Source organism: Lygodium microphyllum, chromosome 8, assembly GCF_053477565.2.
Source record: "Lygodium microphyllum isolate KBCC chromosome 8, Lygodium_microphyllum_v1.1.10, whole genome shotgun sequence".
Taxonomy (NCBI): Eukaryota; Viridiplantae; Streptophyta; class Polypodiopsida; order Schizaeales; family Lygodiaceae; genus Lygodium; species Lygodium microphyllum.
In genome coordinates, this window is record NC_141142.1 from 59,482,515 (window position 1) to 59,506,674 (window position 24,160).

At 39.1% G+C, this 24,160-nt stretch overlaps 1 protein-coding gene across 1 annotated transcript in view; it reads left to right on the top strand.

Annotated features, from left to right (window-relative positions):
- Positions 1-2,375: 2,375 nt before the first annotated feature.
- The window catches only part of MMH-1 (MUTM homolog-1), a 114,449-nt gene continuing 92,664 nt past the window's right edge, over positions 2,376-24,160 (top strand). The window contains exon 1 of the mRNA XM_087682991.1: positions 2,376-2,754. Within this exon, the coding sequence (XP_087539117.1) occupies positions 2,526-2,754 (229 nt within the window). The 5' untranslated portion in view covers positions 2,376-2,525. The remainder of the gene's footprint in view (positions 2,755-24,160) is intronic.

Consider the following 24,160-nt stretch of genomic DNA (forward strand, 5'->3'; position numbering starts at 1 on the left):
CTTTCTACGAGTATAGTGAGCTTACATTCATGCCCAATCGAGTTTCCTCCTCTCTCGAGCACTCCGGTAGCTCCACAATCCAAGTGTAAGCTTCAAGCGAACTCAATCCTCAAGCTCCACGCTCCAAGCTCCATTGCCGTGAGCAAGACAAGAGAAGAGATGAGATGAGAGGAAGAGAGGAAAAGATGGAGAGCTTCTCCATCATAGTCCCTCACCCTCACACACTCACTCCCTCACACTCTCACACTCCCTCTCTCAAGCACAAGCTCAAGCAAGTAAGAAGAAGAAGAAGAGAGCTACTTTTGGCCACACAATAATGAGCTTCTCATTCACTTTTTAACTTTATATACAAAACCCTTACCCTAATTCCCTTTGGGCAATCATCTCCTTTTTGGTTCGGGGCTTGGCCCATTCCTCCAACCCTTCTCCTCCTCTTCCCTATTGGCATGGCCTCAACTTATGCCTCTAGCCATTTACAATTTGCACGGCCTGATGCTCTTTTACAAAATAAATCATGGGACGCCTTGCACTCTTTTACAAAAGTATTAACTTGTACTTTTTCTTGTGTGCCTCTCTCCTTGATTTAGGACTTTTTTGCATTTCTTGTGTTTCTAGCTTTTTCTTGGCATGCTTCGTCTTCCATTTCACTTTTGCCTTGGCCTTGTCTTTTGCTTTATATTTTCTGGATTTTCCACCTTGTTCGTTTGAGGGTTAACAAGAAGGCCTCCTCTCAAAATTCCATTTACTCTTGTATTAATAAAACTGGTTTGCTCTTAGACTTGTTCACATTATCTCTTAACCCATTCAACATTGAGCCAAATTTTTTTTAAATCCAAAAGCCTCTCACTTGCTTGCTTGTAAAGAGGTAGACATAGTTGGACATTAGTCTATAAGCCCAATAAGACCTCTCTATTGAGCATTATCTTAACTCAAGATGTCATCGATAAGTCCACGCGATTTGGAGTCCACACATGGCAGTCTAAGATGATGTATCTACTTATGCAAAAGAGTCTATGGGGCATAATCACTGGGAGAGACACAACTATGGGAGAGACACAACTATAAGCTTGGGAGAGGACTATAAAGAACCAATGAGAAAGCACTAGGAAATATAACTGTTATAGTATTGGGAAATGAATGCATACATCACATTGACGGTATTCTAAGTTCAAAGATAGCATGGGAGGAGCTCTCGAGGAGCTCAACAAAGTGTTTGGGATTGAATCCAAGCACTCTAAAGGTGAAATTATTGATGCGATTCTGTAACCCAAAGTTTAACCCAAAAGAAGATCTTATAAGTCACTTGAACAAATATGAGGGTATCAGACAACAATTGGATGCTTTGAAATGCATACTTGATGAAGATGAGGCCAAAGCTATTTTATTAGCAAGTGTGATGTAGATGGTTATCAAAATTTAGCTATGGAGGATGATTATCTAATATGGATGATTTGAAGCTGCACGACATTGAGGCATCGTTACTAGAGAGAGAGTAAAATATAACCCACTCAATGCACTTCAACCACTACTTGTCATGACAATGTCTTCATCATTACAGGAATTTTCAAGACTTAAATGCAACCATTGTGGATTGACTAATCATGAAGAGAAGAAATGCAGAAACAAAGGCAAACATCAATGTACAACTTGTAGATGCTTTGGTCATTTTGAAAAAGAGTGCTACTCCAATCAAGCAAGCTATGCAAACAAGCCACTCCAAAATCATGATGTAACCAAATCAAATGAATCTCCATCCAACACACATCTATTCTAGATTATCATACAATTGTAATGTTCAATATTGGCACCAATGATGTAGCCAAGGGGACAAATTTCCAAATCAATTCAATGTCATTGCTTACATCTTGATTATGTCACACCACATGCTTATGAGTATGATAAGGGACTCAAGGAGTGGGCAATGTTGTTTTGTAATCATACCACATGTTTGATGACAATGGTAATCGATAAGGATAGACCACGCATCAAGGGGGTGGATGTTAACATATTTGATGTTTGAATATGGGAACTAGATTTATGAGAGTGGAAGGATAAGGATGGACAAGTTGGCACCAAAAAGAGGTCAAGTGCACTATACTTGTAGTAAACCTTTGCCTATTTAAAGAGGCACCAACTAATGCAAATCTCATCATCTTCTTACTTGCATACATTGCTAGACTCCATTGAGAGACGAATGCTAAGGTCTTGGCCATGACTTACCTTGGCTAAGTCATGTGCGCAGGCTTTCATTGCCATGCCATGACGGGCTATTGAATGGAATATAATACCATTGAGCTTGTGCGCTAAGGATGCGACATTCATGCGCAAATCAATAGTGACACCTAAGGAAGATGTTTGAAGATCCCTTGTTTTCTTGTAAGGGCCCTAAGCACATTTTTATGAGTCATCAGCCTCACGACTAGCCGTTGTGAGCGAGGGGGGAGACGGAGGCGGGAGTTTTCGTCATCATCAGCACATCAGCCTCGTCACTGCTTCTGCTTCGTGTCACTGCCGCCATCGCAGCCATGCCTGAGCTTCCGGAGGTGGAGGCTTCCCGCAAGGCCCTGCACGAGTCCTGCTGCGGCCTTACCATCCTCGAAGTCGTCATCGCAGACGACCCCCTCGTCATCGACGGCGTCTCTCCTTCCGACCTTCAGACGGCCCTGACCAGTCGAAAGATCCTGAATGTCCTTCGCAAAGGCAAGAACCTTTGGCTGGAGCTCGACCAGCGACCATGGCCGACCTTTCAATTTGGTAATTTCTAAAGAATTCATATTCTCTCCATTTTGAACTATGGCGGATAACATCGTTCTACGCCTGTAATGACCTCGCCTTTATCAATCGAAAAATATCTAACTTGCGTACAGCGTGCATGCACATACTCATATACATCCCGACATCGAAGTCATACGCACCCATTATATTACATAACAGACATGAGGGGGAATGACTCTACGGGCTTGGTCAATTAGCAACGCTGGTAGGAGGGCTCCAAGGATTCCTATTGAATTAGGAGCATCGAGTCTAAAGTATGCTGAACCAAACTTCATAGGACTGGCTTGCTCCCCATCACCGAGAGCCGGTGCAATTGGCAGCCCACATCATACAGGAGGGACGCAAGTTGGCACTAGATAGAGGTCAACAGGACTTAGCTTTTTCAGACTCATTGGGTTTATTTTGAACTCAAAAAAAGGTCTTCTAAAAGCTACTAACTCATCTTAGAAAGAGATAGTCCTAAACTTTATAGAAAATAAGACAAAGATTATTTTTAATATTTTTGGCTCAGAATTTCAGATATCTTTTTAATATTTTGCTAGTTTTGGATGAAGATGTTTCATAACTTTATGCCTGCTTGACTGCTCCAGAGGCCTTTAAATCCTGTGTTTTGCTGCTGATTGACTTTTTCTGCTGTAGATGACTCATTTCTAGTCTGGGTGATTCTCTTCAACTGCTGGTCAACTAGTTTCCACCCTGCTGTGTGCTGCTCAACCTGTGTTTTGATCTTCTACGTCTTTGTTTTTTATCCAGCTGCAGTAATTTTGTATTTTATTCAGTTGCCAGCCTGATTTGAATCTATCTAACCTGCATTTCTATTTTAGTGGTAGCTTTGTCCTTATTTACACTGAAGAGAGGGTTCATGCTTTCCAGTTGTTGTGCCTAATGTCCCCACACTCTTTTCACTCTATGTTTTTATCTCTTGCTTTATGTTGAACTGTTATTCCTGCTTGAAGTGTTGAACCTCTAATTGTGGGCTTATTGACCATAACTACCCAAGGTACTATCTCATTACTCTTTGTCTTTGTGCTTCATTTTATCAATCAATGGATCCTCCATATTGTAACACTAATAACAAGCTAAAATAGCTTCTTTTTCCTTATTTGTGACAAAAAGTTTGTTGGAGCCTCTTAGCATACAAACATGTGAATTAGAAACATCCTAATTTATTGAAAGGTAATCATAATCTCTCACTCCCAAAAGAGTGGCAAAACCATCCCTATCTAGAATGGGACCTTTTGACCTTGTAGGGCCAGGCTATGTAAAATTGCACTCTCATCTTGGGAGACATAGATATGTATTTCTCATAGCCTTGCCAAGCTTCCCTCCATCTAAAGAGCCGTCCTAAGCTATGGAGGTGAGGCATCTATTGACTCAGTCCATTTCTGTAAAGGCAACCAAGCAAACTTTTATAATCTCACCTCGCAAGGTGGAGTAAATAGTTATGCAAGATTAAATTTATCTATCACATTCCTTGAGAGGCTCATGATGCATTGGTTTGAGGTGGTCAATGGTCACTTTATTGCAGGTTGAAATCTTGGAGTAGATTGCCTTTCAAGTTCATGATTGGAGGTTAGACTTTCAAGTTCATGATAGGAGGTTAGACAGAGAGTGGGCTTTCCTCCTAGTTTGTTTCCATATGAGCAGACGCTTTGGTGGCTTGGTCGAAGGTGAGAAATCCATGGTCATGATGTGCTTTTAGTGGAGTTGATTTGTGACAGATATCGAGATTCAACTATTTCTACTCTGTGTGGTTAAGCACCTTGGTGGTGGTTGAACTACCCATTGCTTGGATATCCATGGCTATCTCTAATTTTATTAGTGTATCTTCTATGGTGGATGCTTCATCATTGCATATTTCCTTATACTTGCCAAACCCATGGTTTGAGAGAGGGTGTCACATTGTATATATCATGGGTTTGTACATTGGTCTCATGGGCACTTGAGTGGGTAGTCTAATGGGCATGGTGGGGAGCATTGGACACATGCATTCCTCAGTCATTAGTAGATTGATGGCGGACCTATACTTTTGGGTATTTCTCTAGTTGGTTTGCTCGTTGCATGTCCTATTTATGACATTGTGCTCTTTCTTCTCTAGTAGTATCTACAACATGTTGTATCAGAGAGAGTGATATTGGGAGTACTCTAGTGGTTGTAATAAATCATGTGGTTTGTTTTCACTCTCATGCTTTGGTATATGGATTCCGTTGCTTGACTCGAGACTCTAAAGCATAGAAGCGGGAAACGTCCCAAAACACATCTTTACAGGGCTTGAAATGCCAAAACGTATGGAGGAGGGCTTGAAATGCGTTGACCTATCTGGAACATTTCCCCTTTGGGAAAACGATTGCCACATGGCGTTTCCACTTGGGGGAAATGTTTTGGTTCACCCCATTTTTCAATAAGACCAGAAAGTTTTTAGCAAAATATAGTATATTGTTTTCGTTGCAAACATAGCGTTATTAATCATCATGTTTTTTGCCTCCTATATGTAGCATTAAAGCATTATTATTTTCATGTTTTTTATACTTTTTTATCATGTTCTTCAAGCATTGTTAATGTTTCATTGTTGAATGTTTAATGTTTTAATGTTGTGTTTTCTTTAAAGCTTGTAATGTTAAATAGTTATTTAATATTTAATGTTTTAAATGATTCACGAATTAAGCTTAAATCATTAAATATTTTACATTTAATCATTTAAATTGATTAAGCTTAGAATCGTTTATATCCGTTTCAACTTTCTTCATTAACAAGGAGGATGATAATGAATAGGATTTGCCCATAGTAATTGAAGATTATGACATGGATAAGGAAGAGGGAGACTAAGAGAAAGAGGAACTAAGAGATGAAAATTGGTTATCGCTCACTCTCTTGTATGGGTTTGCACTTATTTACAATTGTTCTTTCTATGCAATCAATATATTAATTATGTGTCAAAATCCTTGTATGCATTAGAAAGTTTCTATGAGCTTACACCTTTTATAGTACTTTTTAAAAACTTGGAAATAGAAAGCTTTGTTTTTGAGTATGGAACTTGTATTATAACTTTTAGCTTTTAAGCACCTAGACTTTATGCAAGAATCCCTTTTCCCCTTGATGACGTGGTGTTTCTATTTTTCCCTCCTCAAAATTTGACGCTTTTGTTTCTGTTTCTATTCCCCTATTCTCCTCAACTACTCTCTAGAGTTCTCATTCTTTGTATAAGTGCTTTGAAGAATGCATGGTAACCACCAAATTACTAGGGGTAAGATGTGACGCATTTCACTATTGAAAAGTTTTAATGTTCACCGTTTTGCCTATCCAATTTACTTCAAGAGAAAAAAAAAGAGTAATTCTTAGTATTAGTTTGCTGAGTATATGTACTCTAAATGTGTTGTTTTGTTGTTTTATGCGGTGTTTCACTTAAGGCACACTTAGTGGTGAAATGTGTTAGACTAAGAGAGAATGTTTGACAATATTTTGAACTCAACTAACTTGATTAATTATTACTACAAAAAGTAAAAGATAGGGGAAGAGAGAGAGAGAGAGAGAGAGAGAGAGAGAGAGAGAGAGAGAGAGAGAGAGAGATGACACTACGATGAGAGGGGAACTGACCTCTCTCTCTACAGGATTTTGTTGAGACAAACCATGGATATAGAGGACTTGAACCATATACAATGGAATATACTTGTTGCAAATATGAAAATCAGGGTTTTGAAACCTTAATTTTTGCATACATTAGCAAGTTGATTTTTTACTTTTGTGCTTTGATTTGTTGAAGGTGAGTAGAAAGTTTATTGGATGAAGTACTAGATAAGAGTGTACAAGGTATGTGATTGAGAATTCAATGTTAAAGCTCATCGGAAATGAAGAGAGAGACCTCAAATACAATACATAGGTATGGAGCTTCGATACTCAAAAGTGGAAAGTAGAGCCTAAAAGTGACAAGTGTTTGTTGAAAATAATAAGTATTGAGTAAAATGATACATGTTCCATTCTAGATGGCACATTTTAATTTTCTATAGAAAAAAGCTTCTAAACTTTCTATTCTAAAAATATCTTAAATGGTTAAAAATTTGCGATAGTTGTTGAAGACAAAATTATCAATTGCAAAATTCTAGAGCTTTTGATGTGAACACGATTTTCACTTCGGATGAAACCAGCCTTCCTTCAGTGGATGGGTGGTACTTCTCTAATTACAACTTAGTTACAACAATAACATTATTTACAAAACTGAGAAATGCAAGATAACTTACAATCTTGGATAATGGACACCTTGTTGGCTCTAAAATTGGCACCCCTTTTGGTATATCTTTAACTTAATTGAAGAAAAAGTTGACGTACAATAGGATTCTCTCTATCCCTTTCGGTATCCCAACTCCCCTTGTTGTTCAAAATGACCAGCAAGTTTTTAATTTGATTTGCCTCTTGATTCGGGTAGTTAATAAGCCTTTATCCACTTTGATGGAGATGGAAAATGTTCCAAATTCATTGATTTGCTGGTCCCTCTAATTGAATTTGACTGAAGACAGCTTTAGCCTTGTTGAATCCAAGTCTTGGAGCTTTTAATTTTTGACATGCGTCTGGAGGTTGTTGCTAAACCCTAATTTTTGCTATAGATTAGGGTTTACAACAAAGAAATCTGAAATTTCTTGGCCTTCAGTGATCTGAATGCGTCAATCTTCGGAGCAAGGTTGTAGAAAGGTTGGAAAATGGGAGAGAATGCTGAGGAGAGTGATAATTCAGACTTTCTTTGTGAAGAATTGAAGAAAATTAGTCATTTATTGTTGTTGCCTTATCTCAATAGCTTGTAGATGTTGTCACTTACTGTTGATTGATCTTCTCTTGCCTCTGGCTGCCTTCGAAGGTTCTCCAATGACTGTAAATCAGACCAGCAATATCTTTTGTCTCTCTTTCATTTGCAGGTTGAATGCACTAAAATGCCTCTCTTTGGCCTCTAAAGACGTTCTTCAGTCTTTCATGGGCATTTTTGACAAGTGATTACCTTCCGAAATGGCTTTTTCAACATTATCTATAATTAAATATTAATTTTTAGTCTTTAAATACTGAAAATTAATCTAATAATTATTTCGATACTTAGAAAATTAATTTGATTGGGTAATAATTAAATTGGCTAGGTAACTTTTATTTCGCAATGTCTTTGTGCCATCTTTGACTATCAAATTGGCTTCACCAACTGACACTTATGGCCAGATGACAACTGGCACCAGATACCACCAAGTATCTGTGTGGCATAACTTATAGCAACTTTTGCCTTTGACATCCCGTGATTTTCTCGGGGTTCGAGCTCATAAATTTACTCTAACTCCAACTACACCTCACTCGTGCAACATTTACTATAACCTTGTGATTAAAAATTAATCCACAGTTAAGTGAGGTTTCAAAGACACATGTCCTCATGATAGCCCTCCCTCTTCAAATCCTTGTAACCATTCTTGATTGCACTACTAGATGCATCAAAAGCAAAATAGTGGACTCGAATTGCCATAAGACATCATAATTAACACAACATTGTGCCTTGTTGCTCAACCGTTCCATAAGTCCAACACATGCTGAAAATTACTGGCCAATCATAACATAACATAAGACTCATAGAGAATCTCAAAAACATTGCCAGATTATCATGTGACATGTCTATTTCTCATGAGCTCAACTCGTCTACAAAACCAAACCATAGCATAGCATAACCAAGCATAAACCATTGCTAAAACATCAATGGCATCATAACATATGCTGTTGTCCATGGAACAAGATGTAAACCATTGAAAACTGAGTATAATACAATGACTTAACTGATCTGAAAATTGATCACAAACTGCTGCAAATGTGACCCCAAACTAATCACAAACTCATTGCAAAAATTGACGAGCAATCAATGCAAAAATTGATCCCGAAAATGGCCATAAACGGTTCTCATGTTGATAAAAAACTGAGCTGAAAACCGATTAGAATTTTTGTATCAAAATTGAGGCAAAATTTATGCCAAATTGATCACAATCTGATGCAAAAGTATAGTTCTAGTGCTCGGGTGAAACTTATACTCATCTACATACATTTCACAGTGACTAGTATACTAAGTAATGACTTTATGTCAAATATATTGTTAGCACAGTACCTTGGATGCATATTGAATATATCTGAGATCCTCTATATACGAGAGCTGTCCATAAATGGGGGAGTGGAAATGCTACCTCCCCCTTTAGTATCATGCAATACTTCGGACCCTTGATCAGTTGACCCTGACGGAGCCCGAACTAGGCTCTAACTGAAAGGCATCTAGGTAAAGCTGCAACTAAGGATGATTTGTTAAGTCATCCACTTCCATCCATTTGGCATCCATTGGCGAATAATTTAGAAATTTCACCAAGTATCTCTTGGAGACCTTATCTTTATCTTTCACCTTTCTTTCCTTATGTGTCAAAATTTGCCCGAGTATGAAAATCTCATCCAGCTCCTCAACCTTAGGCTAAATTTCAGCAGACATATCCTTTGGCACATCACCATGAAAAGGCCTTAATAAGCTGACATGAAAGGCATTGTGTATTTGCCAATGTGGAGGTAATTTCAGCTGATATGTCACATCGTTGATCTTCTCCAACACTTGGAAGGGCCCATAGTATCTCATACTCAACTTCGAATACAATCTTTCTCTTTCTTCAATCTTTTTCAGCCTTGCCTTTTCAAAATGCAGCAATACATAATCACCCTTTGCAAACTACAAAGCACGTTTGTGGCGATCAACTGTCCTCTTTTGCTTTTCTTGCGATCTTTGAAGTGTATATTTTATCTTTGCATAGGCTACATCCAAGTTTTCCACATAACGATCAGCCTCAAAGATGTTATTCTTAGTTTGTAGAATGGGTGGTATCTTCTTGCCACCCTCAACCACCTCAAATGGAGCTTTTCCCGTGGAACTATGCACTGCGTTGTTATAAGCAAACCCAGCCAAGGGCAAATACTACTACTGTGTCCTATGGTTTGAAACATAGCACCTCAAAAGCTTTAACACTGTGGAATTTGCTTCCTGTGTGGATGGAAGGATGATGAGAATTTCAGCGTGGTATCCATATCCTAGGGTCTCGATCACTAATGATCGACTTTGGCATAACATGATACCTAAAGATGTGCTACAAAAACAATCGTGCCATATGATCAGCCTTTATTTTCTTCCTCACTGGAATAAAATGGGCTTGTTTGCTAAACTTGCAAAATCCATTATTTCTTGTAGGTGTTTTAGAAAGCTAAAAAATAAAGTCCAGTGCAATGCTCTGCCAAGGCCTATTTGGAATAGACAAGGGTTGCAACAAACCCGACATCTTTTGCCTATCATGCTTTACCTTGGACATACAATGCATGTCTTAACAAACTATTTTATATCATGTCTCAAAGCTAGCTAATAAAAAAAATGCTCCACTGCCTTGATTGTGGCATCAATACCTATGTGTCTTGCATAGGAAGGAGCATGACTTTCAATGATAACTATGGCCCTTAACTGCTTTGTGACACACAATCGTCCATGCATCATCAAAAATCTATCTTTTAGCACAAAATGTTCATGCCTTTGGCCATTGCAAAGCTGATCATAAACATTAGCAAAGTTTGAATCAACAATATATTGCTCTTTCATGGCATTCAACTTAGTGTGATGAACCATGTTGACGGCTAAAATTTATGGCTTATGCGATAGTGCATTAGTCACAACATTCTTTTTTACCATCAATATGTACAATTTGAAAGTGAAACATAGAGAGAAAAATTTGCCCATCTCATATGCAGACTTTGTCTGCGTCAGAAAGTACCTCAAAGTTTGATGGTCTGTTTGCACTATAATCAGTCCCCAACAAATAATGTTTCCATGTAGATAGTGCATGAATTACAACCAAGAGTTCTTTCTCATAAACCTGAATTTTTTTTTCTTAATGTGGAGAATTCGGCTCTCATAAGCCACAACTCAGTCGTACTGCATAAGAATAGCCCCAATGTTATGCATTACATTGAACTATAAATGATCATTGAACTATGAATGAGTTCCTTAGATCAGGCAACACAAGCACAGGATTTGAAGTCATCTTTTCCTTCAACTTTTCAAACGTTGAAATTTCCATACTGTCCATCTAAATGGCACATTCTTCTTCTGCAAGGTATGCAATGGAGATGCAATTTCAGCAAACCCGCATGTATACTTCCTGTAGTAAGAATATAAACCCAAGAAGCTATAGATCTCATGCACATTTCTCAAAGGTGGCCCATATTGCCTCAATCTTTGCAAGCTCCATGCGAATACCATTAGCTGATACAATATGCCCCAAAAAGTGGATTTTATGCAAAAAGACATCTTTTGCCTATCATGCTTTACCTTGGACATACAATGCATGTCTTAACAAACTATTTTATATCATGCCTCAAAGCTAGCTAATAAAAAAAATGCTCCACTGCCTTGATTGTGGCATCAATACCTATGTGTCCTGCATAGGAAGGAGCATGACTTTCAGTGATAACTATGGCCCTTAATTGCTTTGTGACACACAATCGTCCATGCATCATCAAAAATCTATCTTTTAGCACAAAATGTTCATGCCTTTGGCCATTGCAAAGCTGATCATAAACATTAGCAAAGTTTGAATCAACAATATATTGCTCTTTCATGGCATTCAACTTAGTGTGATGAACCATGTTGACGGCTAAAATTTATGGCTTACGCGATAGTGCATTAGTCACAACATTCTTTTTTACCATCAATATGTACAATTTGAAAGTGAAACATAGAGAGAAAAATTTGCCCATCTCATATGCAGACTTTGTCTGCGTCAGAAAGTACCTCAAAGTTTGATGGTCTGTTTGCACTATAATCAGTCCCCAACAAATAATGTTTCCATGTAGATAGTGCATGAATTACAACCAAGAGTTCTTTCTCATAAACCTGAATTTTTTTTTCTTAATGTGGAGAATTTGGCTCTCATAAGCCACAACTCAGTCGTACTGCATAAGAATAGCCCCAATGTTATGCATTACATTGAACTATAAATGATCATTGAACTATGAATGAGTTCCTTAGTTCAGGCAACACAAGCACAGGATTTGAAGTCATCTTTTCCTTCAACTTTTCAAACGTTGAAATTTCCATATTGTCCATCTAAATGGCACATCCTTCTTCTGCAAGGTATGCAATGGAGATGCAATTTCAGCAAACCCGCATGTATACTTCCTGTAGTAAGAATATAAACCCAAGAAGCTATAGATCTCATGCACATTTCTCAAAGGTGGCCCATATTGCCTCAATCTTTGCAAGCTCCATGCGAATACCATTAGCTGATACAATATGCCCCAAAAAGTGGATTTCATGCAAAAAGAATTTAATTTTCTTGTCCTTAATAACTAGCCTATGCTCACGCAGTTCATTGAACACAATATCCAAGCGTCTTCTATACTCTGTCTCATTCTTTGAATAGACAATCATGTCATCAAAGAAAGTGTTCACAGAACCTCTATGTGGCGTGAAGATGCGATCCATCATCTGATTAAAAGTGGTAGGAGCTTTTATAAGTCCAAAAGGCATAACAAGAAACTCATACAATCCAAAAGATGTCCTGAAAGCTATCTTAGGCATATCTTTCCGTCTAATGTGTATTTGATGATACCCACTTTTCAAATCTATATGGCTGAATATGGCTGTCCCTTGCAATCTATCCATAACATTATCAATTTGAGAAATCAAAAAGTGATTCTTTATTGTGATCTTGTTCAAAGCATGATAATCAATGCACATATTCCATGAACCATCCTTTTCTTGCCCCACAAGCACAAGAGAACTAAAACGAGATGAGTTGGGCTGAATTAGTCCTTTTTCTAATAGCTCAATCACCTACTCATCCCCTTTTAGGCGGTAGCTGCCCCGGAAGTGACTAAGAGAAGCAATCAACATACATTTTCAGAAATAACATGCGATCCTTCTCTAACTTAGACATGTTTCCAACATTCTCACTATCATCTTTATCCTTAATAAAAACCAAGTATGCTAAAAGATGATTTTTTATTACTTTAGAAATGGCAGTTGCAGATACAACAAGAACAGATTCACCTTTTAACTTTACATCAAGTGTGAGTATATTTCCCTTATGCTGAATAGTGATCTTTTTTGCATTAGAATCAATCACTGCATGTATACGATGACACCATGGCATACCAAGCAATACGTCACAAATCCTCAAGTGGAGCAATGAAGAGCTCTTCACTGTCCACATATCCTTGTATATGCAATCAAAGCTTTTCAATGAGTGGTGTGACGGGCTTTGCATGGCCTTTACATGCCATTCCAACTTTCCCCATGGGTCCCATTACATCCTCTTTGATGTCTAGATAGGTTGCCATGTCAACAAAGATGAAGTTGGCTCGTGTACCATTATCAAAAGACATCAATGCATGCTAATTCTTACTTTTGCCCCGTGCTCTGCACAACTCAGTAGCATCATCATTGGGCTGATCACTAATAACATTGGGTATCAATCCTAGTGATGTTTTGGGCTTCTTTCCTTTAGAATCTCCCTAATTTTTTGATTTTTCAGCTTGCGACCTATTGAGACAGTCCTTTGTAATCTTGTTTACAACTAAAATATTTGTTTGCAGCCATCAATTTTCTACATTGTGCCAATATTTTCGAGCTCTTTTTTTATTGTTTTGACCTCTGTACAGGCTGATTTTCAGATCCGTCCCTTTTCTCAACCTTAAATAACTTTTTATTTGGCTTCTTCCCACTCTCTGGGAAGCCCGATTCCTTCCCCATGTAGCAAAGCATCGGCTGTAACAACAATCTCTATGAGTTGAGACATGTTAGACATTGTGGATTTAATGCAAAAATCCTTAATTCCTTTCGGCGGCTCGCAAACATATTTTACCGCTTGCTTATGAAGGGGTATGGGGCGATAAGAAGTAATAGGCAACAATGCATCCCAAAACTTCTTATTTTATTGCTTCAAATTCTAACATTCCTTAGTATCTAGCTTATTCCAAGCTGTCATGATTTCCCTCCAAATAGGATGCATCAAATAGTTGAATGAAAGTCAAAGCTTTTAGCCTATCTTTTGCACCACTGAAGGATCCAAACTTCATTGCTTTTCCACCCTCATCATAGTCTTTTGTTGCTCCTTTGGGTGTCAAGTTGTTATATATTGGCTACTGCAAAAAGGGTGCATTTGCTGAATTTACATCAAAACCAACGCCAATCAGAGCATTTGTATGACCAACATTCATTCCTTAAGTCCCCATAAGCATTCGAGGGTGCAGATGCAGTATCAAACATGCTACTTTGTGCCCTAGGCATCAATCAAGCCAATGTTGCCACACATAGGGTTTTGCATATTTTCAGCCATACCTGAATACATTGGGCCTTGCACACCATGCATTGGTTGTTGCATACCATAGGGATTTGTGCCATACATTCCCTCTGTGGTCCTTGTCCAACCATAGCATAAAAACTTGTGCTTCCACCGAAATATCTTGGCTGCCCCATCATAGGCTGGCTATCCAAAATCCATTGGATTGGCACTTTTGTGATGGCCTTACATTTGTATTCCTTGCCTTGTAGGTACCAACTGTTTTGTTTTATTAGTATCTTTGGGAGCTTCAAATGAAGGGTTTGGCATTATCTTTGGTGCATCTTGTTGAGGTGAAGGTGTAGAAGACGTCTTCTTCTTATTGCCTTTGCTATTCTTCTTCGGAGCATTCAAAAATCAAATAAATTGAGGATCCTTTGTTGATTCAGCAAAGAGATTTGCTGCTGTCCTCATCCAATTCTTGAACTAGTCATCAAATCCCTCTTCACTTTATGGGTCATCAGCCTCCTTATGCCTTGAAGGCCATGCGTCTTGCCCAACAACAACATTTTCAGCTTGTTGTCCATGGCCCGGAGCCTTGTCCAAGGTCAGACATTGAATTTCCTTTATTTCCATGTGAATGTTGATATTGAAAGGCATAATCACTACTTGAGTCCAACTCACTGTATGAAGATATATTGCTATAATTTCTCAACTGAGACTAAAAATCAGCACTAGCACAAAGTTTTGGCTTGCAATCAGGTGTCTCGAGCCCACCAAATCAAGGGATTGAGTGGTGTCCCGGCAATGGAACCATGAAACCAATCTTCTTTTCGTGGATGGGTGGTAATTTCATAATTACAACTTAGATACAATAGTAATATTTATTACAAAACTTAGGAATGTAAAATAACTCATAATCTTCGACAATGGATACCCTGTTGGTCCCAAAACTAGCATTCCTTTCGGTATTTCTTTAACTTAATTGAAGAAAAAGTTGATGTACAATGGGATTCTGTCAATCCTTTTGGTATTCCAACTCCCCTTGCTGTCCAATATGACAATCTGATTTGCCCCTTAATTCAAGTAGTCAATTGGCATTCACCCGCTTTGATGGAGATGGAAAATGTCCCAAATTCATTGATTTGTTGATCCCTCCAATTGAATTTGAATGAAAACAGCTTTAGCCCTGTTGGATCCAAGTCTTGGAGCTTCCAAATTTGTGGCATGCTTCTCGAGGTGGTTGCTAAACCCTAATTCAAATGTACTTGACATGGGAGTGAATGAATGTGGAGATGTAAATGGAATAGATGAAAGAGGTAGAGATGGATATGAAGGGTTTGTACTTCATGCTAGTTTCCACATTAGGATAGCTAGTCCTTTGTGGAGCTTTCATCCTTCCTGTAAAATCATTCATCCTTCCTGCAAAATCATTAGACTGACGCATTGAATCTAAAGGGGAAAAATCAAATTTATCTTCAGTTTTGTTATTGGGCCCGATACATGAGGACGAGTCATATTTGGCTCTTGAAATCTCATATGGTCAATGGGCTCCATGGTAGTTTAAAGTCTCTCCAATTATGTCGGAAGTTGGAGGAGTAAGCTATGAGGCCCACTCTTGCTCGTATCTTGATGGATTTTGGCTTGGGAGATTGAAGTGGTGATGTCGTGTTCGAAGTCATCTTGTCCTCTTGTTGTTCTTGGCTCTCGTGAAGGGCTTTCAGATCAAAGGCCGAGGTTTCTACGAAGAGATCCTAGTTCTGATACTAGGTAAAGAAATATCCAAACGAAGAAACACAAATGAAAGTGTATGACAAAGCATAGATTCAACAAAACACAGCCAGGGTTAGGGTAACACATAGACAATGAACACAATGTAGATTATAAATGAATGAATCTTAATAATACAATGCTCATGTAGCAAACACAATAGTGAATGAATACTATATTCCTAACTCTTGTGTCCCAAACTCTTGATGACGGATCCCAAATCACAGCAAGGCAACCTTTATCCAAGATTTCGGACAGCAGCAAATGTAGCAAAGGAGGATGATGCTAGATTAGTGTTAGATGTGCATAGGAGAGAGAAAACTATCAAGCGCAGCCTTAAAAGAGTAGCAACAGCTTGGGTGGCAGCAAGGATGTGTGAGAGTGCGCAATGGAAGAAGGAACTCGAACACAGAGGAAGAGAGAGAATTAATTTGCAAGAGAAAAAGAAAAGAAACCTGCACTGAACAAGGGACAAATGTTGAATACAAAAGGATTGATTAGTCCTTGCATGTAGCCCACAACGTGAGTGAGGGCACCATATTAGACTGATGATGACTACAACACCGAAGATAAAGGAAGATGATGAAGTTGGAGTGTGCATATGCGAAGGAAAGAGGGAAGATGATAATCTAATAGACTGCCAAGTGGAAAGTGACTATAAATAGCCAAAAATCCCAAAAATTGGCCGACTTGAAATTTGGGGTCAAAATTATAGCTGAGCAGCATTTAATGTTGGTGGAAATGCTAGAAATGCTCAAAAAAATCTCAGAAAGGGTGGACAATGTCTGGCAAGTGAGGTTGATTGAAGAATATAGAAATTGCCTCGGGAAATGCACATAGAATTCCGGTTGGAGGAGAAAATGCACTAAAATGTAACAAATTGAGTGATCCAGAATGAGCTATCTCCTTCGTCAAAACAAATGATAGATAGGTCAGAGCTTCTAAAGTCCTCGTCTGACTCAGACTGAGGCTCGCAGGTAGATGACGACAAGGTATGACAAACCTGATTGTTAACACCCCCTCTCAGAGCTTAGATATGGTGGAAGGCCAAGGGAGAAATGGATCCTGGGGTGGCAAGAGGAACGCCAATGTCGATGAAGTCCATCGATGAAGATTACCGATGAAGAAGCTCCTCACGATCGTGAAAAACCCCTTAGAAACACTAGGAGCCAGGAAATCCACAGTCGCGTTGCCGAGATTGTCCTTCGAAAGGGAAGGGGGGTACGAGGGAACCACCATAGGAGAGGTTGGGGGATGGGAAGGAACCTATGAAAAAGAGGGTACACAAGTGGGAACGGGTGTAGCAATAGACAACTGCCTCGGAGGACCCTGTATAAGAGAAGGGGAATGGAGCCTATAAAGCCCGCTTTGTTGCAAACCTGTCGCTATAACAACCCTTGTAGAAGAATCTTAAAAAAAAACGGCTTGCTCGGTGAAGACAACTTGGGTACCAAGCCTAGTAAGGCCATAGATTGAGAGGAGTGGAAAGCCCAAGTCTGGAACATAAAGAGCCCATGAAAGGGAGCTTGACGCGATCGGAAAATAAAGGCAAAGTGCCAACATCACAAATAGGCAGTGAAACAATGTCACCAACAATGACTGAACCCTTAGAAGGTCATAGATTCTGCAACAAATCACCTTGGGAAGTCATACGGCTAGAAGCTTCACTGTCAACTAGCCAAGGCCTCTCAAAAGATGAGGCAACCACTGAAGAAAGCTCCTCTAAGTCAACAATATGAGGAAACATTGACTCATGGGTAACCAGTGTTGGAATATCAAGCTCTCGTTACTCTTCAGTTAGTCTTATCTTTATGTGTGTGACCGACATTAGTTGGATACAACTGTACACTGTGTGACATTCAATAAGTCGGTGTAGTCAGTGACTCAACCGCAGTTAGTCTTGGTTAGTCATACCTGTGTGTAAGTCTCTTTCAGTGAGTATGAAGAAGAACAACAATGAGCTGAGGCTAATCTTTTGCTCCACTCTGTCTCTCTCCCTCCCTTCCAACATGATATCAGAGCTTGAACCCTTGAAGCCTGAAGGCTTGGCAGTGGCCATTTGACATCAAGACATCAGATCTGAAGAAAACATTATCAAAGGAGACTGTGCCTACAGCCCGTTTTTTTGCAGAAGCTATATCTTGCTACAAAAATGGTTTTTGGTGGAGAAACGGCCGTGATTCTTGACCAACTTTGTAGAAGAAAGTTTTTTGCAATTCCTCACAGATTTTGAGATAATCAGCACAGACTTGTGTAGACTGGTTGTTTATTGTAGTAAATAGCAAGTGATTCCAGGGCACTGGTGGCTTTCATGTAACAATGTATATGCCCTTATTATCATGCATTTGAGCATGATATTGGAGTGTTAAATGCTCAGTTTTGGAACTTATTTGCAAGTTGGAAATAGTGAACTGATTGCTGTCCTGAATTTGAAAACAATATACCTACAGGGTTGAAGTATCTGTGATGCTTATTTGCTACTGACAAATGCTTGGATCATACCACTCGAGTTGGAGAGGTTTTTTGGGATATGGTGAGCGTTGAAAGTCCAAAGTTTAGATTGATTTGTTGTTGGTTATACCGGGGTATTGACTGGTTATCGTCTGCAGGAAGGATACCTATCATCTTCACTTGATATACATGTAATATATTCTGATCGGTTGGAGATGTATCAATCCTTGCATAGAATGACAATTGAATGAGATGTTTTGGGGTTGTTTTGAGGTCAAAATATTTTTGTTTTAACAGAGAAAATACTACTGGTTATAGTAGTGGACTGATTGTATTTGGTACTGCTACTTGCTTACAGTACAAACATTGATACTTGTATAAGCATAGTTTGTTGTTGGGATGCTTTGCCACTACCATAGAATGTTTTGAACTGATTTGAGCTTGGTTTATGTTCAATTGACTGTGTTTTTTTTCACTGTTGAAATACAGTTTACAGCAAGGAGGTTGCAAAAAAAGTGGTCCTAAACTATAGGAAAACTGTTGTTGATTTGCAGGAAACTGTTCATGAATTGTAGGAAAACTGTCTAAATTGCAGAAAACTATCGTGAATAGCAAGAAACTGGTCTTGAACTGTAGGAAAAGGAGCCAGATACTTACAGGTTGTATACATCACTGAAAGCAGGTTGCAGAAAAAGTGGTCATGAACTATAGGAAAACTGTTCCTGAATTGTAGAAAATTGTTCATGAACTGTAGGAAAACTGTCCTAAATTGCAGAAGACTATGGTGAATAGCAAGAAACTAGTCCTGAACTGTAGGAAAAGGAGCCAGATACTTACAGGTTGTATACATCACTGAATACCTAAGTTGCAACTATGACAAATGCTCAAGGCACTGACAATATCACTCAAATTGTGGGAGAAAAGCTGGACAACAAAAATTTTGCTTTATGGAAGTTTCGTATGAAGAATTTTTTGGTTGGCAGAGGTTATTAGGACTTATATAGGTGATGAGGTTAAACCTGAAATGCCTGAAAGAAATCCGACAAATGATCAGAAAAGGACTCAACTGCTATGGATTGAGAGAGCATGCAAGGTGTTACATTGGCTTTTTTAATGTATATCAAATGCTATGGCTATACAGATTATTGGATGTAGTTTTCCAAAGGATGCATGGGATATACTCATGAAGAATTATGAAAATGTAACACGTGGAAGAAAGATTCAGCTGAAGCAACAGTTCAATAATATGTCTAGGAATGACAAAAGCATTTAGACCTACACTACAGAGATCAAGAATATAGCGGATCAGCTTGCCACTATTGGATCTTTAGTGTCTGAGGATGATATGATTGTAGTGACATTGAATGGACCTGGCAAAGAGTATAAAACATTTGATACGTCTATTTCTGTGAGAGTTGAATCTCTTGATTGAGATGAGCTGATTGCTTTGTTGCTGCACGAGGAAGTTAAGCTTGGGCTGAAAACAGATTCTAGTATGTCTCAAAGCAGAGACACTGTTCTTTACTCTAGCCAGTGTGGTAGAGGCGATAAAGGTCGTGGCTCTTTTCAAGGTCGATGAGACACTCGAAACACTTATGGACATCAATAACAGAATGCTTGGTATGGCACGAATACACAGGGCCAACGTGGATCTGGCGGTTTTCGAGGTAGGGGGAGATTCCCTAGAGGTAGAGAAGGATCCTGGCAGTCAAATGATCAGTCCAACAGGGACAAGGATTGTCATTATTGCGGTAGATATAGGCATATAGCCAAAGATTGTTATAAGAAGCAGGCTGATATGAAAGCCAAGGATAGACAGCATGGAAATTATGCTTTATCTAGCGGAGTTCTTAATAATCAGCGTGTTAGGTTGTTTGCCATGCAGCATGTGTCTAAGAATGCATCTAGGTAGAATAGAGATGAGAGATGATACATTGATTCAGGGGCTTCAAATCATATGATACCCCATGGCGAATGGTTTGATGAGATGGTTGTAGGTTTGCATAGACATGTTTGTACTAGGGATGACACCCAACATACTGTTCAACATAAAGGAGTTGTACCTTTGTTGATGCTTGATGGCAAGAAAAAGAGCTTGCATGATGTACTACATGTATCTACAATAACCAAGAATCCTTTGTCAGTTGGACAGATAGTAGAACAGAATCTGCAGGTGAGATTTAATAGCGATGGATGCTTTGTTGAAGAATATGATAATGGCTGCAAATTGATTGCTAGAGGCCGAAGAGATAGCAGGATGTTTACTCTTGATGTGTCAATTTTAGAATTGAAAGCAGCCATGTTTGCACATGATGGTGGTACTATACGAGATGTTGAGATATGGCATAAGCGAATTGGTCATGTAAATGTACAAAAGTTGAAATCTATACAGTAGAAGGAGATTGTGCTTGGACTGTCTAAGTTCAAGTATCATGACTTTGGACATGTATGTGATGCATGTCAGTTTGGAAAGCAGACACGGTTTCTATTTATAAGATATGTACGAAATAGCTCACGACCCTTGCAGTTGGTACATTCAGATGTATGGGATCCATCTCATAATGCTTTGTTTGGTGGTGCTCGTTACTATGTATCCTTCATTGCTGATTTCAGCAGGTACACTTGGCTTTACATATTGAAACATAAGGATGATGTGTTTGATGCATTCAAGGACTTCAAGAAGCATGCTGAAAATGAGTTGAGCTGTAAAATTTCATGTCGTAGATAAGATGGAGGTGGAGAATGTCTCTAATTACTTTGACAGGTACCTTGCTAAATACGGGATCAGAAGACAGTTAACTTGTAGCTATATACCGCAGCAAAATGGTGTAGCAGAAAGGAAAAATAGGATACTGATGGAATCCGCAAGAGCTATGCCGAATGAGAAGAGTTTGCCAAATGGCTATTGGGCTGAAGTAGTAGTGACTGCTGTCTATGTGCTGAATAGAACCCCTACAGCAGGGATTTATGATGTAACTCTATATGAGAGGCTGTATGGTCATAAGCTTGACATTTCACACTTGAAGTTATTTGACAGCATTGCATATGTGCATGTTTTTTATGAAAGGAGGAAGAAATTGGATCCTAAAGCTGTCAAGAGTGTGTTCCTTGGTTATGCACAAGATCAGAAGCGTGTTATGTACTATCTACTCATGAGACATTGATTAGCAGAGATGTTTTTGATGAGCTGGCATCGTGGTATGGTAATTTTGTTGCAGTGGCTACTGATGGATCAGCTAGCACTAGTAATGCTGAAAATACACCTACAGTGAGTACATCTATGAGTGGTCCTACAGGTGATGGGTCATCTACAATAAGTCCTTGGTTAGGACGCTTGCGGAGTCGTGCTTCTACGTCCATTGACACGGATATGTTAGTGACGGGGATTTGGATAAGGGAAAAGAAAAGATGCTTGAGGATGTGCCAGGTTCACTTACAGCAGGATATGAGTCATCCAATAGTGATAGTTTGTATAGTGAGTTGGGCATTTTGTCTATTATGACGCCTGGAGCAAGGGAGAGTCGTTATGTACTGCCTCATGAGAGGCAAGCCTAGAGCGAGTCACAGTTATGGAGATCTGAGAGAGTTAGAAAACCAGTTGACAGGTTTACATACACTGGTTATTTAGCCCGCCATTATGCATGTATGGCTAGTGTGACAGGTTACAAAGAATCTACAAAGTTTGATGATGAGACATGGGAATTGGTTGAGTTGCTTGAAAGCAAAGTCTCCATTGGCTGCAAATGGGTGTACAAGGTTAAGTGCAAGTCAGATGGTTCGTTAAAACGCTATAAGGCCAGGCTGGTTGCAAAAGGGTATGCGGTGTAGTATGGCCTTGACTATAGGGAGACTTTCAGTCCGATGGCTAAAATGGTAACAGTCAGAACTGTCATTGCTTTGGTAGCATGCAAATGTTGGAAATTATGGCAAATGGACGTCAAGAATGCTTTCTTGAATGGTGATTTGGTTGAGGAAGTATATATGGAGCAACCTGAAGGCTATATTCACCCGGACTGTCCTACACATGTATGTAAGCTGAAAAAGGCTTTATATAGGCTGAAACAGGCACCTAGAGCATGGAATGCTTGGATCAGTAGTTATTTACAGCAACATGGATTTAGATTGGGTGATGTAAATCACAGTTTGTTCATGAAGAAGACAAATCATGGATATGTGTTTCTAGTGGTTTATGTAGATGATCTTATCATCACTGGAGATGATGAAGAGGGCATTGTTGAAATTAAATCATGTTTGCAAGTTGAATTTAGAGTCAAAAACCTTGGTGCGCTGAAGTATTTTCTTGGGATTGAGGTAGTCTCTACGTCTCAAGATATATGGTTACTACAGAAGCAATATGCTCATGACATGTTATAGAAGTATGGTATGGTTGGATGCAAGCCTATGGAGACACCTCTTGATCAGAATGCCAAGCTGTAGATTAATGTTGGGAATGACATAGAGATGGTGGATAGCTTGATATACTTGACTATTACCCGTCTTGACTTATGTTATGCAGTGGGGCTGATTAGTTAGTTCATGCAGAAGCCTCGCAAACCACATTTAGATGCAGTCAGAAGGATCGTGAGATATGTAAAGGGTACTACAGATTATGGGCTGTTTTATGCATATGGAAAATCCCTTGACTTGACATGGTTTATTGATGCTGATTGGGCTGGTTGTGCATATGACAGGTGGTTAACGAGTGGTTATGCATTTGGATTGAGCAGCAGTATGATCAATTGGCCGAGTAGTTGGCAGAGTAAGAAATAGCCTATTGTTGCATTGTCTAGTACAGAAGCTGAATCCAGAGGAGCTGCCTTAGCAGCTTGCGAAGCAGTTTTGTTGATAAAATTGCTGAAAGACTTGGGAATACAGTTGGAAAGCAGAGTGAGATTGCATTGTGATAGCGTCAGCAGTGTTATGCTGGCTAGCAATCCTATCTACTATGCTAGGTCCAAACATATTGAGGTTCACTACCATTTCATCAAAGAAATGATTATGAGATATGTAAAGGGTACTACAGATTTAGATGCAGTTAGAAGGATCATGAGATATGTAAAGGGTATTACAGATTATAGGTTGTTTTATGCATATGGAAAATCCCTTGACTTGACACGGTTTATTGATGCTGATTGGGCTGGTTGTGCATATGATAGGTGGTCAACCAGTGGTTATGCATTTGGATTGAGTAGCAATATGATTAGTTGGCCGAGTAGTTGGCAGAGTAAGAAATAGCCTATTGTTGCATTGTCTAGTACAGAAGCTGAATCCAGAGGAGTTGCCTTAGCGGCTTGCGAAGCAGTTTTGTTGATAAAATTGCTGAAAGACTTGGGAATACAGCTGGAAAGCAGAGTGAGATTGCATTGTGATAACCTCAGCAGTGTTATGCTGGCTAGCAATCCTGTCTACTATGCTAGGTTTAAACATATTGAGGTTCACTACCATTTCATCATAGAAATGATTATTACGTGGCAGATTGACTTGATTCATGTGAAGACTGAAGACCAGGTAGCAGATATATTTACCAAGTCTCTTGGTAAAGAAAAGTTCATATACTTTAGACAGCTACTTGGAGTTTATTAGATGGTTTGAGCTTAAGGGGGAGTGCTGGAATATCAAGCTCCCGTTACTCTTCAGTCAGTCTTTCTTTATGTGTGTGACCGACATTAGTAGCTAGATACAGTTGTACACGTGTGTGACATTCAATAAGTTGGTGTAGTCAGTGACTCAACCACAGTTAGTCTTGGTTAGTCATACCTATGTGTGTAAGTCTCTTTCAGTGAGTATGACGGAATCATAATGGAAGAAGAATAGCCGAGGCTCATTTTCTGCTCCACTCTGTCGGTGTCTCTCTC